This window comes from Crocodylus siamensis, chromosome 6 (genome assembly GCF_052110815.1).
Source record: "Crocodylus siamensis isolate JL-2025a chromosome 6, ASM5211081v1, whole genome shotgun sequence".
Taxonomy (NCBI): Eukaryota; Metazoa; Chordata; order Crocodylia; family Crocodylidae; genus Crocodylus; species Crocodylus siamensis.
In genome coordinates, this window is record NC_143400.1 from 65232716 (window position 1) to 65251496 (window position 18781).

Below are 18781 nucleotides of genomic sequence, written 5' to 3' on the forward strand. Positions count from 1 at the left end.
CAATTTCCTGTCTCTCAGTGCCCCTAGGGTAAAATTTCCCTACATCACAGATCCTTTTTTAAAATAATTTCATTAATGTTTTTAAGGGCTGAGATACTGTACTGGCCCTCAAATATGACAGGGATGGACATGAAGCAAAAACGTAAACAGAACAGAACACCATGGTAATGGGCAAATTGATAGATATTGCATTTAACTAGGACACCATAAATCACTTCCATCAAATTATTAAGGACATGACTTTTACCTGCAGACCTCTAAAAGATGGAACAAAACATACTCCTTCAGAATCAACCACACTTCTTGCCATTTTTGATGTATCTTCTACACTCGTAAAAAGATCTGTAACAGTGTACAAAAAGTTATATGTCTAAATTATTCCAAGTCAGAAAAATCTTTAATTCTCACCAAAGATTGTTTAAATATTCCAGCTAGTAAATATTACAGACACTAAAAAAACAACTCTCCTTTATGTTTGTTCCATTAATCACATGAAAAACTACCCAGCTCAAGAACCAAGCCCTCAATCATATCCCCAACAATTCTATAACCTTTTACTTTCAAGACCCTGTATCATGACCATTATCTTTCTAGTCAAGGAGATATTTATAGGACTTATGAGAGTGACTGTATGAATAAACGAGTGAAGTTGATGTTGAGATATTTGCCACAAGCCTATATTGTTGGGCCAAGTGCAAGTAGTACAAGTCTGAATATTGGCATCCTATTCTCTATACCAGTAGTTTTCAACCTTTTTAGACTCAAGGTATACTCCTAGATAGACTTGAGGATATGTCATAGGTTGAAGTGGAATGGCTGAATGCTTTGTGTTCTTGTAATTCGCAGGTTAATGGCCCCCGAGTCCTTAAGAGCACTCCAAGTTACAGCAGAGACCTAAACACACAATAAGATGGTTTAGATCCCCAAACACCCTCTTCTTTTCCCTTAATTTTGTTCTTGGGTTTTGCACAAAGTATAGCCATACTAAGACCTGACAATGTGGTGCTAGGATTAGCAACTGAATGCAAAAGCCCTCTTTGGTGTTGAAGATTACCAGAGATCCTGGTTTTCTCCGATAAAAAAATCCAAAATTCTCAGGGGGGAGGGGGAATCTAAAATTCTCTATAACCCCCCAACAAATCCATTGTTTTCTGCAAGTAAAATGAAATGCCACTATCTATATATATATAGATACACACACACACACACACACACAGAGCTACAGCTGCCCCCCCCTGCACTGAGCAGCCCTGATATGGTGGTGTTCTGCCCCTCCCCATGCCACTGTCCCTCACTTCTAAGCCACAGACCCCCACCCTATTGGGGTCCCTCACTCCTGACCCACAGTCTCCTGGCCCTTATTATTTATTTATTGATTCAATTTATAGGCCATCCTTCCCAACAAAGGCCATGGGCAGCTTGCAATAATAGAATAGAATAACTTGCATAACAGAAGAATGAACAAGAGAACATAACTTAAAAGGTAACTAGAGCATCAATAGAAAACCCTCAACAGAAATTGTCTGCTAAAATGCCTGTCCAAATAGGAAAATCTAGTCCAAACTATGTTCAGGCCTGGACTCTGGTGGGCCTCAACAGGGAGAAAGTGTCAGAATTGAGGTGTGACAGCTGAAAACAAATTCTCATGCTTTTTCACCAAGTGGACTTGGGACATTGATGGTACTTGTAGGTTGCTCTCAGTTGAATATGATCTGTGCTGAATAGCAGCCTCTTTTCTTTCCCTGTTCTTTCTTTATATGCTGGAAGAAGTTTTTGTTAACTATGTAATATCTCCACTGTCTCCTAATCCACCTCCATTTCTCCTCAGAGCAACCAAAAGTGCTAAGTAATACATCTGACTCATAAGTTCATAAAAAAACCCAGTCCAGTAGTACCCTGCACTAGCTGTTCTCCTCCCTTTTTCTTTTCTCCCAACCCACACATACTCAAAGGCAGTGGAATATACTACCTGTGATGGGACCGAGCCGCAGGGACAGCTGTGATGTCCCCGGGTGGCCAGGTGGCTCCCACCCTGCTCTGGTTCCTAGGGTACCCTTCCTCTTCTCTCAACCTGTTTCAGCTGGCGGGTCCCTCCCAGACCCTGCTGCTTCCAGTCCAGCCCTTAAGTGCTCAGTGGGCTATCCTAGCCTGAGCCATGCTCCAAGACACAGGTTGCCTTAAGCGCTATTCATGGCCTCCGTCCACCCCTGTAGCCACACTCATGCCTCACAGATATTACTGGCTATTCACTTCATTGGGGCACCTTGGCCCCAGTACCATGTCAGGCCTCCTCAGGCCTCCACGCTTTTGTTGGGGTCTCAGCTTTCCCACCCTCTGCCCCCTCTCCCTATTTGGGCCTAAATCCGCTGCTTATGGACACCAGCCTGTCTCACCCCTCTTGGGCTCCAGACCCTGGGCCCTGGTTTCATCCCTCTTGGGCAATGGCCCTGGCCTTCCCGGTTTCAGGCTACCTCAACTGCCTTTCCAGGATTAGACTTTCACCATTCTGGCTTCCGCCTCTTTACATTTTGAGCTCTGACCCTTGGCAGGGCTCAAAACTGCACTTATCCTCTGGGCACTACTGTAGCTCAAGTCCTTCAGGCACCCCTGTGGTTTGTGCTCCTCCAGCATCTTCTTCCTTATCCCTTGTAGCCGTTCTGGGTCTACCAGTATAAACTATAACATAAAGGCAAGCTACTGTTTTAACACAATCTTCCTGCTCTAGATCAGTGGTCTCCAAAGAGGGGTGCAAGCACCCCAGGGGGTGCACAAGACGATCCACTGGGGTGCAGGAAGAAAATATTAGAACTTCTATTTAAATTTATATAAATATACATATATTGGGGGTGCGTGTTCAAAATTTTTTTTACTGATAGCACGGTCAAAAAAAGTTTGGAGACCACTGCTCTAGATAACTAAATGTTAAGAAGAAAAAGGCAGGCTATCACTTTAAAAGAAAACCTCCCCCACCTTAGGATAAACAAACTAACATTTGGGCAGCCATCCTGTGGGATGGGAGGTGTGTCTCATCTCCCTGCCTCCAGGGCATTTAATGCCTGCCAGCATTTCTCAGGCAGCTCCTCCCCGCTGAGAGCTTGGCCCCTCTAGGGCACTGGCCCTCTTTTCCACTCTCCGGGTGCTGGCTTTTACATTCCCTGGAGCGGTTCCCTGGAGTGCTGCCTCTTGATCAGGTGATTCTCTCCCATGCACAGCTGTTGCTCTTTGCTACTCTGACTGCCTTACTGTCCTGTTGCTTTGCCACTAGCTAATTCCAAATTAAGCTGACTAACATTACCTTAAATTCCATTTATGAAGTTAATCATATTTCAAAGCATCCAAGTAAATACATAAATTTTAGGACATTCAGAAAAGTGGCTCTTTAAAATGTTAAGGAGCTCTCCATCTTAATCCTAACAAAGCTGCTACTCTCCTATAATGACCTTAGTCACTTGCAAATGTTCCTACATTTTCAATATTCTATTGAAGAACCCTAGGAAAAGCTAACAGTGCATGTGGCCACAAGCCTATTACAATAGTTACCCTGTAATGAATAGACTCGATTCTTTTTTTTAACTATACTCTCAGTACTTTGCTACTGCATACTTAACGAATTTGTACGATTGGTGGTCTCTCCAAAGCTTATAATGGTACATCCTAAACACTTGGCTCATTTTAAAAAGTCAGCCAAATCTAAGTTGAGATGTTATAAATAAACATTTTTGCCTTAGAACAAATGCCTGTAGAATCCCTATAATTAACTAAACCAAACTGGCAATCAGCTAACTTCAGTTACAACTGAAAATTCTAGTCTGGTCTCTTTTCTACTAAGCACTAATTTGGCCTCATTTACATTATTCTATTCAATTTGGGGTATCATGCATTTAAAAAAGACAAGACTGGTTGAAATGTTTAGGTGACACGAAGTGATAACATGTTCCAAGAAAAGAAATGAAAGATTATAAATTACACAGGTCATAAAGATGTACATATCAGAGACTATAAGAAGACAGATTAAAAGCACTGAGCGTATTCAGTTCAACAGAGTGATTCTCAACTGGCATGCTGCAAGACCCTTTCAGGGGTACCATGATGCCAGCACTTGTGCCACTACAGCCAGGTGAAACAGCTCTACATGTCTGTTTCCATGAGGAACTGGACTAGGAAGTGACTGTGGCTGTGAACTGCTTCCCTGTCTGGCTCCACATTTGCCTCCTGGAAACAGAGGTGCATAGGGCAGTTTTACCTGACCATAACAACATCAGCAGCGATACTGCAGCATGGAAACACAGCTGGTTGAGAATCACTGTTCTATGGATTTATCTCCAAGGTGCTGCTCCAGGACCACATTAGATTTATCTATTTAAACAGATAAACTGAGGTAATACAACAGTGGCTCTCAGAGAAGTTCTGGAGGGGTGCCTTGAGCCTAAAAAGGCTGACCAACAATGGTCCAAATAAAAAGATGATTAGGCAAAACCAAACTAGCAATGTACTAATACAGAAGGTCTGATCTATAGAACACAGTTTTAGCAACAGAATCTTTTCATTCTACTGGCAAGGCAACAACAACTTTTGAAAGAAAGGAGACATTTATCACTGTCCAGAGGCCAGCAGAGGGTAAACATGCTCACCTTGTGTTGGCTGCTGTTGTCCCTTCAGCAGCTATGCTTATAAGGTTGCAATCTGCACCCTGCCAGCACATCTGCTGAGTGGAGCCATGTGGATGTGTTTGTGCTGTGGCAGCTTCCCCATGGCAAAAACTCTGATGGCAGAACCAGGATCGCATAGAAAAGGCCGAAAAGGAGAGTTCCAAGAAGATCTGGAATCAATCCTTCTCATTAGCCACTTGAATCAAATAGGTCTACACTCCAACATTTTCCAGCAGGAAAAATGTAGGTGAAATTAGTGTAGCTACAAAATCAGTATCAGCAGTGAAGATGTGGAATTGCTATCATTGGGACTGTCCAACAAGCAACTATACTGCCAACCTGTTAATAATAATAAGCCAAACCTGCTAGCATGAACACAAGCCTGTAAAATGGTCTCTTACTAGCCAATTTATTTTATAATACTTTAAAATTAAAAAGCCACTTACCTAGCCCCTGAGCCCATTTTATGGTAGAGCCTGTGTCTGATCCATTGCCTTCTGTTAAGTAAACAACTTCTTTTCCAATCTTCCATCCAATCAATGAATACAGACCTTAAAATTTTTCATGAAAGAGTACAAAACTCATTATCTGCCTTCAGAGATTTAAAAAACCCATACTTTTATCTACTTTCTTCACAAAGTTCAAATTAAAAGTGTTGCTACTATAAATTCAAATTTTTGTGGTACATTAAAAGAAAATATGATAAAAAATTAAGAGTGGGATAGTATACCAGATTATGCATATTAGTTTATTTTAATAAAGAAATGCAATGTAAACTAAACTCAATATATTTAATAATGAATAACACTAAAAACATCATCAAAAGAAGACTTGTCTGACAGCTCATGAAGGCTGTAGACAAGGTATAAAGGTTCCTAGAATTTTAAAAAAAAAAATCCCTGGAGACATACAGTTAAATGTACACATTTATTCCAAGTACTAATTTTATTTTAATGATTTTAAAACAGTCCAGTTTTCCCCAATGGCTCCTAAAGGATCCTGTTGACCTTTTTGGCTACCACAGCACACTGTTGGCTAATCTATACCTTGTGGTCTATTGTAAATAATGTAAATAAATAGGCTCAAGCCTCCAGATGGGGAATATATGGATACTGAAACAAAAACCCCCAAATACCTAGCAATCCCAGTTTAGAAATACAAGTCTCATTCATGGAAGAGAACGAAAGAGTGTTAATATGTATTTTTGACAATTCATTTCCAATATGAATATAAAAAACATAAATGTTGAAGCTCATAATTTGGACATCCTTGTTCTCAGAGTGGCTCCTGCCAGCTATTCAAAGTACTATGCCTACGCTGTTTGCCTTGTATGAAATAAATATGTGAAAATACATTTGCACTACAATGTGGAAAACCAAACAGCAACTCTACCTGATTTGGTGTTATCTGCAAATTTGCTTAGTGTACACTTACTCCCAGTGTCCAGTGGAGACCAACCTTTTTGTCAAGCCATGCCTCCCTCAGTGCTATTGGCTGCTCTGCTTTCTCTTCCCTGCCCTGTGCCCCTACCCAATCTTCTGCTGTGCTTTCTGCTTCTTGTCCTGTGCTACCTGCCCAGTCTGCTTTTCTGCTTTTTGCTCCCTGCCCTATCTGCTGCTGTATTGTTTGTCCCCTCCCCAGTCTGCCATGTGCCACACACAGGCTGCCCATGCCACCTGTGGCACACATTCTGCAAGTTGGCCACCCCTGGTCCAAATCCTTAAAGGAGATGTTGAATACCAATACACTGAGCCACTGATGGCTACTTGCTGAATACCATGTTATGACTCCACTTTACAGTGCTGTCATCTAGTCTTTATTTCCTTAGTTTGTTAATGAGAACACTGTGGAAGCATGCCTGTGTCAAAAGCCTTGCTGAAGTCAAAGTATATAGCATCAACTGCCCTCCTCTGATCCACAGAACCCATCACTTTAATACAGAAGGCAATCAGGTTGGTCAGGCATGACTTGCTCTGGGTGAATCAATGCTGACTGTTCCCAATCATCTTGTTCTCTAAAAGGTACTTCAAAATAGATCCCTTGAAGAGCTGCTCCATGAAGGCAGTAGTGACTCCCGGCTCCTGCCATCCTGCCAGTGCAGCTGTGTGGCTACGGCAGCAGTTGTAATTCCCCATCCCACCAGGTCAGCACCCATAGCTCCTGTCCTGGTTACCCTACCTTAGTTATGCTAGTGAAGGAGAAACTGGAGAGTTAAATCTCTCATTTTAGACTTCAGTATGGAAGAGAAAAATAGGTGAAGAACCAGAAGGAACTGACAAATTATCATCTGAGACAGCAATTTCATACCCAATTTAAGGACTACTTTTTGACAGCTTGCGGCAGAGAAAAAAAGGGACCCACTCAGTTAAGAAGCTGTTAACTCAATTCTGCAGGTTAAACGAAGACCTTTCCTATGGCAAGTCCCTGCAACTGACTTCAGTGAAGGAGTTATGCAAGATATTGGATGCCTGAAGGAGTGCAGAACCATTAACCCTAGCTCTTTAAGTAGTGCTACGAGCATTCATTCAATACACAAGATCAGATTCTGTCTCAACAGCAGTGTCAGTTGCAGTTGCACCTGCATCCTGTAAGTCTAGCAGTCATCAAAGCCAAAGATAGAAGAACAACCTCAACTGCCTCTCAGTTCTTTTTCTTATAAATAATCCCTAGATTCTATCTAGAACAGGGGTGCACAGAAAACAGCCCACAGGAGCCTTTCAAGAGTTCTGTGCAATATTAGCACTTTTAGGTTTGCAAACACCTACACCTACACTAGGAGTGCTTAAATTCTGGCCTGCAGCACTGTGTCATGGAGCCCATGGGGCTCCCCACAGGTCTGGAAATTCAGTGGTGGAGAGACCATAGCATCCTTCCTTGCTGCCAGATTTCCAGACCCATGTGGAACCTTGGCCCTATGCACTGGACCAGGCACACAACCACAATGTGCAGGACCAGGTGTGGGTGGTGCCAGGCCCAAGGGCCCAAACCTGGCTCATGAGGGCAGCGTTGGGCCACAGGACCTGATCCTGGTGCAAGGTTCCCTCTAAGGTGAGCGCATGCATAGCTGCGCACAAAAAAAAAAAAATCTTGCTGCACAGTAGTTTTGTAATGCTGTGTACCTGCCCGGAAAGAACCTGGGCTGCAGCTTCCTAGAAACCCGGAACGCGGCAGAGGCACTGGGACTGGCAGTAAGTTACCACTCAGCTTCGCTCCACTCCTCACTGTGCCGACATGCCCACAGGGAGAGACAGCAGGGTGGGCAGCAGCTCCTCCCCGAGGCAAGGCAGGGGTGGGGACAGGGGCTGGACTGGGCACTGTGCGGACTCCCCTGGCTCTGGTAAATGCTCCGCTCCCCAGCCCCTTCAGGCGAGCTTCGCCCCGAGCCCTGACACCATCATTATGAGAGCCTAGCAAAGATAAGGACCTCATCCTAGCATTAACTCCACCACACCATATAACGTATTTGTATTACATTTTGTTTTCAGTATCCGTTGTGCCTCAATATATCTGTTATTGAATGTACAGCATACAAGATACAGGCTGTGCACTGTGACTGAGCGTAATGTTGTTATAAAGCCCTTCACATCTTCATTTCCTAACTTCACAGCATTTACAATGGAATGTTATATTAATGAAACCACAAATCACTTTGCTCATCACTGAAAAGCGGCCACCTCTGTGATGCAACGCAGCTACTGTTTAATAGCATACAACAGTTTAAGGCAGGAAATCATGGTAAGAAATACAGGGAGGAAACCATATTACAGCATGTTCTCTGAGGGAGACCATTTGGTTTCTCTTAATTAAAAAAAAATAAAATATATAATATGTATAGTTTAGTATTTCAAGAATCTTTTCTCCCAAATAATGTTGTGAGAATAAATTGCTCAGCGTGCCAAAAGGGGGAGGCAAGACCAATTCAGGAACAGACCAAAGCGGCGCGCTCACAGACTGCTAAACCTTAGAGGGAAGATTGTCCCGGTGTGCAGGGGGCGAGGGAGGGGGAGTGGAAGGAAGCAGTGAAGGGCCTTTGGGGTCCAATTCCAGTACATGTGGGTGGAAGGGGTCAGTGTCAAACCCCTGGGGCCCAAGCCCAGCATGCAGAGGTAGAAGTGGGTGGTGCCTCTGGGACCCAATCCTGCTGCATGGGGTAGGGAGAGAACTGTGCCAGGACTCAGAGCCTGATCCTGGCACGTGTGGCTCAATCTGAACTGTGGACCAGCCCTGCACCACTCATCCAGCCCAAAGGGCCAACAGGTTGAGCATCACTGATCTACACGATACACAAGATAAACCTTCAGATTTCAAACAGAAATCGATAGTGTCAAAACATTCTGAAGTACTCTATTATTTTTCCCTGATCGAAAAAACCCAGTGAAAGCTAGAAGTTGGCATTTTCTGAGAGATGACTCGAGTCTAATGAGGGATGCCTTGAGACTAATGAGGCTGAGAAAAGTGGACCCCATTTCTGACAGATTATAACATATGTATACAGTCCAAGACCAAAATCAGTCCAAGTCTCTTCAAGGAAGCTGATGGATTTCTCATTTATAGTCCAAATCCAAACAGCATTCATGAGGCTCTCCTCAATCTGGTCTTTCTAGGGAAGCTCTCTGACAGTATCCAGTATTCTGGATTTATCCAGCATAGTTTTCCTTTAGCTGGCAAAGAGCAAGATTTAGAAAGACCGGAAGGTGAATGGATTGGTTAAATATGAATGTTTGAAGCAACTTTAAACAGTGATTTAGGACAAAGCCACAGAGTGACCATATCCTTGTAGAAAAATGTATGAGTGGAGTGGAGGGGTAAATATCAAAAAGGCCAGTATTTCCCCTATTATTTTGACTGAAGATATAAACATCAGGAATATTGTTTTCATAGAAAGATAGTGGAAGGAGTAGGTAACCATAGGATAAGATGGAAGTCCTATTAAACTGGTCAGCACCACATAGAGATTTTACTAGCAGAAAAGTGTGGGTCAGTCCACTACAGCACCGTGTTGTATGGCCCTGGCCATCACAGGCTGAAAACACCACGAGCAATGAACTGGGTGCACCTTAAATGAACTAAGCACAGTGTTTCCCAACCTCTTCCAGCCTGAGGTACACTTACATTAATAAAAATTTTCCGCGGCACACTTGTTAAGGTATTCCCCATGCTCATACCTATTGTAGCTCATTGCCATGGCAAAATTCCATGGCACACCCATTCATTTCTGACGGCACACCCTTATGCCGCAGCACACTGGTTGGGAAACACTGACTTAGCAGACTGCATCAGCATAGGGCGACCATATGGGAGAATGTGGGAAATCTGGGACTCCCCACTGTTCCCACCTCCCTGCAGGTAGAAATGGGTTTGGGGTGGCATGTGCACTGAGCAGGCAGGCAGAAGCCATGCCTGCCTGGTGCACCATGCTACTTGACCTACCCACTGGACTGCATCCCTCTTTCCTGCATTTCCAGGATGCTCATTTTAATTCTCACCAGCCATCCAGGACCAGCCTCTGAAATCAGGGACCATCCTGGCTAAACCAGGATGTATGGTCAACCTACATCAGCAAGATGAATACAAGCTTGCCATCACAAACTAATGTTCCAATACAAATTAATCAGAGAATAGCTTTGTTGCTTGAATGACTTCCTACTATGAAACACAATGACTTCTGTTCAGTAGGTGAACTCTATATATAGCAGCCATCAAGCACCAGAGCTGTCAGCTCTTGTGACCATGTCTAGATTGAAACTCTGGCCATTGTTCTGGGATAGGGATGTGCAGTTTATTGTAACATTTCTATGTTAAACTGTTTATGTTGTTATGATGCTGTGACCCAGTTTACCTATAATACTAGCATATGGGAAAAGAAGAGTTAATTGAATCCCTGCTAAGTGCCAGGACAGGACAGTACAAATGGATCTACAGCACCTACCAAGTCTTAACAGCCTTAATGACATAAGTGGCACATAGATGGCACACCCTGAAGGGTGAGGAAAGATCAAGGGGGAATTGGAACATAACAATGGAGAGGACAGTATTAACTATGGGTCGTCAGCTCCATGCAAGACAGCCCAGAATCAGAGAATAGGCTAGGAGTTTTGAAGCTTTGGAGAGCTGGAGAGACTGGAATGGCAACAGTGGAGTACCTTCAGGGCCGGGCTCTGCAAACTGGATTGGGGACAGAGGAACTGCTTAGCTCTCGGTGGGTTTGGACAGAGCACCTCTGGCTGGGTGGCCTTTGCCTCAATAAATGTCATTAGTAAAAGAAACTGTCTGAATTGCTAATTGGAACTTTGGGTTGCACTCAGTCTCTTCAACAAGAAATAAAGTCCCTCTCACGGAAGCAGAACTGGATGCTAGTAGCTCCTTGAGTCAGGGCCATGAAGTACCAGGGAAGGTGAAATACAGAAAGGCTGAGGTCTCAAAGTGAAAAGAGGCCTGGACCTTGCCCTTGCCCTAGACACCACACTTGGGCTGACTTTGCTGGATCTCTCAGAAACCAGACAAGGCCACAGTGTTCCCAAGCTACCAACAACTTGGAGAACACTCCATGATAGCAGGCAAAACAGGTAAGTTAATAGTGGAGGCCAAAGTCTGGACCTGTCTGCACAACCCAACCTGCAGCTATCAGAATAATAATCTCCAAAGATCCAAGAGCTCTGAGGCTCATGGATACCTCATGAAATACATACAAGTAGTCCAGCCACCACAGAGTAAGAAAAATATGGAAGGGGGATCTGGGGCTCCCACATCCTCTTGTACAAAACATCTGGAATTCATTGTCATGGCATATTTCAAACAAATCTATTCAGGCACCCTCTTCAATATAATGAGTGCATACACATTTCTGCCCAGCAGTTAGACCTGATCGAGGCCTGTGGGTCTGAGCTCAGAATCAAGCCACACACAAGCTAGGGATCTAAAGCCAAGGAGTTAGAGCTCACAAACAAGAAGCCAAACAACAGCCACACTCAAGAGTATGAGAGCTTAATAGTCTGTAGTTAGTTGCCACAGGTGTACTTAAATAAGACACCTGCTGCCTTTCCCAGCCAACACCCCCCCGCAATGGCCGATAAGGCCAGGTGGGCTACTTCAAGTTTCTTGAGCCCCCTATCTGTGGGAACTGGGTCTGGCAAATCAAACGTTCAAGGGAACACTTGCAATTCTCAGAGAGATCTCTGTAGACTGGACTGTTCTGAAGGCACGGAAGAGGGAGGGGCAACAGAGCTCCTCTTTGCCTACTAATGTAGTGCCTGCCTCATCAGGGAGAGAGCTGTACTGCTAGTGCAGTACAATTTTGAAGGAGATGAAAACTATATATACTCATTGTGGTTGCATCCACTAGTCTAGGGGTGCTCAACTCTTGCCCCAGAGGCCAGACATGGCCCACAGAGCTTTCATTTAGACCACGGGCCTCCCCAAATATCCAGAAATTTGGTAGCAGGGGACTGGTATAAAAAATAACTGTCACTCCCCTGCTGCCACATTTCCAGGCATGGGGGGGGGGGGGGGGTCTATGAGCTGGATAACGTGGCCCTGCACACCAGACAGCAGTGACACATGATCAGATCGAGGTACATATGGGATCAGGCCAGAATGCTGGATCACACTCACAGATCAACCCCATGTGCTGATTCTGCATAGGATCCAGCCCATGGACAAACCCTGTGCCACTCATCCAGCCCACGGGGCCAGAAGGTTGGGTGCCATTGCAGTAGTCCAAAGATTTAAAAAAAATTCTTCTGGAAAGAGACAAGGGAGAGTATACACCATCCACTCCTTACTGTCTGTGAGGCTGATAAAACCATCTAAGCCACCCTTGCTGTGGCATGTTGCACACACACATGTTGGTACATGACCTAGGAAAGTCAAACAGGATTTTATCCATGTTACTGGATGTACTTGGTGCATCCGTTTCCTTGGTGCATGTGCATTTTGTCTTATAGTCAGTACGGAGGCAATATGACATTTACCAAAGGCAGCAATCAATCATCAACACTAATTTAGATCTTGCCTCCTGGTAAGTGAGAGAATTACATTGTTCCTGGCTGTTGATGGATCTCTTCCTCTGGTCTCTGCCCTGTGTCAAGGAAGAAGCCACAAAAGAGCACATTTTAGAAGAGTCTTTTGGGTTTGATTTTTCTGTGGCTCACAGGAGTGCAACTGACCAGCAGAAAGTAGACTGTCAACTGGTTTGTCTGATGTGAAGACTTCTGCATCAAAAACTCTAGTAGATGCAATTTTAGCCTGTTCTCTTTCTATTTGAGTGTGCACTTCAAAAAAGCCTGAGATATTGAGCAACACGCTATCCTATTTCTATCACCTAAGCAGAGATGTCACCTGGGACTGTAATTGATAACATGTGCTGCCAAATGGCTGGGAAGATCTTGGCCTTATGTACAAAAGCGGCAGAGAGAGAGGAGCCCCATCTGTATTCTTTTTCCCTCAAGGAAACATTTATTGATTTTTTCCTTAAACTACCTTATGTGTCATCTAGCTGTATATTAGAAATTATAACACCAGTAGCTAACAAATAATATTTTAAGTTCAGATAGATGCAAATATTGCAGGATTCCATCCCACAGCCACAGGCAGTGTCTTCTTACTAAGGCTACTCTGCCCCTTATACCATCTGTTACAGTGGTTGCAAGGGCTTAGGGCGTTAAAATATAGTTCCAGACACTGGTATCTAAGATTAATCCAATCACACGTGCAACTGGTATATACCAGTGGCATATAACAAGGGTGGAAAAAACATGGCAAGCGCAGAAAAGTGGCTGCTGCTGGGAGCTGCGCAATCACAATTGCAGTTGCGATTGCAGAGGCAACTGAAAGTTGTTACTACCCCGTGCCTGGAGTGCCTGGCTATGTCAGCACACTGCCGATAGATTCCATCCTTGGTGAGTGTGTGCATCAATCACTCATACTGTATTTCAGTATTCTTTTAATATTATAAAAGCCTACATCTGTCTGTGTGTCTGTAACGCTTTATTCGCACTCTGACTGGCTGACAACCAATCAGAGCGCAAAGAAGCATTTGGACAGGTGGAAGCCTGTGCGCCATGATGGTGAGGACACAAGGGACACAGCAGGGGCAGGGGGCAGGTCCTTGGACCAACAGCACTAGCCCTGCCCCTGCTCCTTCCGGTGGCGACAATGGAGCGTGCCCCTCCCCCCACACTCCTTGGAGGTAATGACGGCAGCAGTGCAGGGTGGGGTGAGGATGCCACTGGGTGGGGGGGGGGTGAGGCCACTGGCACTGGCCTCGGCCAGCTCCTCCCCACTTCCATTGTCCCTGCCTGCAGGGCTGACACAGTGGTGGTGAGGGGAGGAGTAGACCCGCTGTAGGGGGGGAAGAAGCTGTCTTCACCCCCCACCCTGCTCCTTTGAGCCGGCAGCACCGCAGGGTAGAGGGCATGAACAGCACGTGCCCCTGGCAGCCTGGGGAACACGGTGGCGGTAAGCAGGGGAGCTCCCACAGATGCCAAAGGCGCTGTTGGAGGTGGGGGTGGGATGGCGAGTGCCGACCAAGGGGGATGCACCACCACACTCAGCAGGTGCATGTTCACTTGCGTGCACCCCCTATACGTTGCTCCTGGAGTGGGCCTGGACCCCAAGCGGCAGGTGGGGGGAGTGGCCCCAGCCCTGGTGTGGGTCGGTAGCAGGCCTGGGCCAGCTGCGGTGGTGGGGAAGGGAGGAATGGGCCTGCTCATGTTCCTGCCTTCCTCCTGCTGTTGCAGCAGAAAATGGGGGAGTGGTCCCAGACTCCAAGTGGAAGGGGGGAGTGGGCCTGACATGGTGGGATGGTCAGAGGAGCAGGCCCAACATGTCGCGGGGGGGAGAGGAGGAGTGGGCCCAGGTCTGATGCGGGGTTGTAGAGGTGGATTGGGCTCGAGAAGCCAGTTTGCTGTGCCGATGGCGGGGGGGAGGAACAGCAGGCCCAGCCCAACGTGGCAGCAGCAGGGGAGGGGAGGAGTGTGCCTCCTCCCCCCCCTCAGGCCCAGGCCTACTTCTCCCACATCAGCCCCAAGCCCGCTCATCCTGTCCCCCCCACCATCGCTGGGTCAGCCTGGGTCCACTGCTCCATGCCCCCACGTCATGGCCGCCTGGCCTCTCCCCACCCTGAGGGCTGGCCCTCCCCCACATTGGGCCCAGGCCTACTCCTCCCATCCCCCTGCTGCTGCAGCTGGGAGGGTAGGGAGCAGGTCCGCACCCCAAGCAGCAGGAGGGAAGTCGGGAATGGGCCCAGACTGGTGGGGATGGGGGCACGGGGCTCCATTCCCACCTGCTACCCTCCCCCCATCATTCTTGACTGGCAATTGGCTGGTGTTATGTATAAAAACAAAGCAGCCAATCACCAAGACCTCTTAAACAGACACCCTATTACCCCAGGGGGCTAATAGGGGAAGACGCAAACAAATCAATACATAACTCAGCAAACAAAACAAATCTTACTGACCACAATCCATAAAATTCATCAGGGACAAAATGCCTCTTGTGCATTAGCAGTCCCTTCACACAACAGGTTAAAAAAATAACTGGAACAGGAAATTCAAAACCCCAACCCGTGTCAGTAATCCATAAAACAACACGAATTAATTATTCTTTAGAACTGCAAAATATGGCATGAGTGTAAGTACATAAGGCATCACTGGGGCTTGCATTTCTTACTGGGGCACTTCCCAGTTATGAGAATTTATTATTGATCAGTATTATCCATCAGTATTCAGGATCTGGTCCATGGGAAAAGACATTTCTATCAGGGCAGAGGTTGTGTGGGACATAAAAGAACTCGTATATAATATCTGACACTGCCATACAAGTCTTTTAAAGGCAGCACCATCTTGCTTTAAAGCTTTTCACATACCATATTTACCCAAATCCAGGACAAAACTGAATTTAAGACGACCCCAACCCAATAATTAGATTCTATATATGGAAAATTATAAATTTGTTATAATTTTCCATGTATCAAATTTAATTACTGGAAGGTTGTCTTAAAATCCATCCGCCTCCCTCCCACAATTGCAGTGACAGAGAAAGCAGCAAAATACTTTGCCATCACTGCTTCCATGAGGACCTTCACACCAGCTCCATAAGCAGCAGTGCAAAGAGTAATGGACCGCGGTGTGGCAGCATGCTGCCCTCACTTTCTCCTGCCACCACCTGCTCATGTTCTGGGCCATGGCTCTATGCTGGAGGATAGGCAGAATAGGAGGCAATCTGGTGGCAGCCTGGGGCATGAGCAGCTAGCAGCAGGAGTGTAGAGACAGTTCAGCCTCTTGACACTTGACAGCACTGAAATGGTCCCTTAGGCCTACCAGGCCTAGCAGCTTTGACCTAAGTGGACTAAAGTGCATTTGCAAAGCTAGCATATGCCACAGGCTAAGTTATTGTGGAACTTGGTTTCTACAGAAAAAAAGGGTCTGATGTAGCTTATTTTTCTGCAAGAGTCTGATGATAAAGACTTCTTATGGATAAAAGGGTTTGTAATGGAGCTTTCCACCCAGATCTGAAGCCGATAATTTCTGGTACCAAGAAGAGGGGAAAACAATGATAAAGTGAAGATGTAACCCAAGTTGTTGATGAAAAACAGAAAATTGGCTTAATTGGTAGCTACGTGACTAAAGGACTATAAATATGACCACATGAACAAAGGAAGTTCCCCTTTCCTCCCCTCCCCCTCTTCCCCTTTCCCTCACCCTAATGATGCCTGAGAACTGAAGACATCTGATCTCCCTTCAAGGAACCAGCCCGCTGAGATGCCTGGCCAGCTCTCAAGATGTGTATTATTAGGACTGATAATATACAATCACTTGCTTGCTAAGATTATATCTATATACATGGTTGGAGTTAATACGTTATAATACTCAATAAAATTGATTTATTAAAGAGTTAAATGGGTCCTCATTTGGAGGGAATGAATGGGCCCTCACTTGGAGGGAATGAAGCATACTTTAAGGCAACATCAAACCCACTGTTTCCTCTTGCTCTGTTTGGGAAGAGAACCAGATGGTTCTTAGGGCAACAGGAGGAGACAAGGGCAGAGCAGACCTCCATCCGCCAGTCTGCTACTCCTCACGCTTCTAGCAGCATGGCTGACACAGGGGTCCTGGCAGTGGCAGCAATGAGTCTTGCCATCCTGCTCCACCCTCTCACAATGGGTCCTCCCCACTAGGCTGCAAGCTGTGGCTGGTGTCTACGGGGCAAGGACCAGGCAGGATGCAGCCACCAGGTTCCGTAGCCCTGGCAGCTGGGGGCTGTGGCTCAGGAGTGAGGGGCCAGCACGGCGAGAGGGGTGGAAGACTGTGGCTTGACAATCAGGGGCACTGGTATGGGCAAGGGCAGGGCACTGACTTATCAGGGTTGCTCAGCACCACAAAACAGCGGGGGGACAGCCTCAGTTGGACCTGTGTCCTGGTAAATGAAGGGGGCGAGCAAACTCTGATTTTCCATGATAAAAAAAACCAAAAGCAAATGCCAAAATATATAGGTGTTATATATACACATACACATACGTTTGTGTGTGTGTGTTATATATACACATACACACACATATACACACGCACACACACACGTATCCACACTTCTATATACACACACAACAGCTTTGGTCTGATTGTAACACTTTATTCGTACTCTGACTGGTTGTCTGAAACAACCAGAGTGCTCCAACAGTGTTCCAGACAGAAGGCAGTGACAGCGTGGCGAAGCAGGGGGACAAAGCTGACGAAGCAGAGGGGCAAGGTGCTGGCCTCACCCCTGCCCCTGCACACAGCAGCAGCAGGGGGTACTGGCCAAGGGGGACGGAGGGGACAGTTGTGCAAGCTTCTCCCCCCCTGCTCCTGGGAGGCAGCAGCATGGGGTGCTGGCAGCACAGTGCTAGTCTTACCCCCCAGCTCTGGCCTTGCCACTGCCAGGCCCTGACAAAATCTGGCAGGGAGGGGGAGGTGGCAGGGAGGAGGTGGGGAGGGAAGCAGGAACAGGAAGGGCAGGGCACAGTGGTGGCACCCCACCGCTGCTGGGCCCTGAGAACAGCAGGGAGGGAGCGGCAGCAACACGGGTGACGGCTGTGGCTGCCACATGCAAGCTTCCCCTGCTCCTCCACGCCTGGGAGGTGGCAGCTTCATGGGGTGGAACAGTGGGGGGCAGACAAAGCCAAACGGGGCGAGCTCACAGAGCCAGAGGCAGAGCAGCAGCAACACAGGCTGGTGGGTGGCGGCACTCCATCCCTTCCCCCCCTCACCCCCTGTCATTCTTGATGGGCAATTGGCGACTGTGTATATAGATACATAGTGTCATTTCATTTTAATTGAAGAAAACAGAGGATTTGGAGTTTTGAACCACAGAGTTTGAGACTTTTTAAACCACATAATTTTGGATTTTTTTAATCAGAAAAAAAACAGGATCCCTAATGATGAGGCACGCACAGATAGTTTTCCTACTTGAGTATGATTGGAATTAAGATGGCAATAGCAGCATGCATTGTGCCATACAAATCTGCTATATACTTTCAAATCAGTTTTATCAGATTGCTTCCCACCATCTACATCCTCCAGCAGGTCCTCCTTTCAGGTCTAGGTGAATCCCAAAAAGTCTTCCAGCTTCTCTCTGTACAGCCACGTGCAATAGTGAACTGCAGTAATTTTCACCCTCCAAAACCATACTCATTGGCATGCTACAGTAACTTCTGCCTCAGGGCCAAGTTGTCTCACAATACAGAAATTGAATTCTAAAACTCTGCTCTGTATGGCAAAAGAGAATATAGGATCATGGCACAAGATGGAATTTCCAAAAAGGATTTGGACATCTCTGGTATGGGTTACAAAAAATTAGTGGACAAAGGAAAGAACTGTCACATGACAAAGACTTGTAAGCTGTGCTACAATCAGAAGTTCAATGAGGGATGGACAACTGGTGATGTGACTAGCTTCCTTTTTTTTATTTGAAATCCTAGCCCACATATCTTTTCCTTAAAGTCTGTGATATCAAACATACAAGTTCACCAGTGTTCTGAGTATCTTCTTGGGTAGACATCTGCATTTTTAAATTATAATTAAAAGCTCACAAACTCATCATTAAAATGCCTGTCAGTCTGCTTGTGTATATCCAAAAGCAATAATAATTTATTTTAC

General features: G+C 45.9%; 1 protein-coding gene across 3 annotated transcripts in view; it reads right to left on the reverse strand.

The window, feature by feature from the left end:
• Positions 1–18781, reverse strand: part of GK5 (glycerol kinase 5) — a 64340-nt gene that overhangs the window by 25866 nt on the left and 19693 nt on the right. For 2 of the 3 annotated variants that reach the window (XM_090052089.1, XM_090052091.1), the window contains exons 11-12: positions 5096–5200; positions 248–342 (exon numbers count right to left, since the gene is read on the reverse strand). In XM_090052089.1, coding sequence (XP_089908215.1) covers positions 248–342; positions 5096–5200 — 200 coding nt within the window. The remainder of the gene's footprint in view (positions 1–247; positions 343–5095; positions 5201–18781) is intronic. The other variant, XM_090052090.1, reaches the window with a different exon arrangement.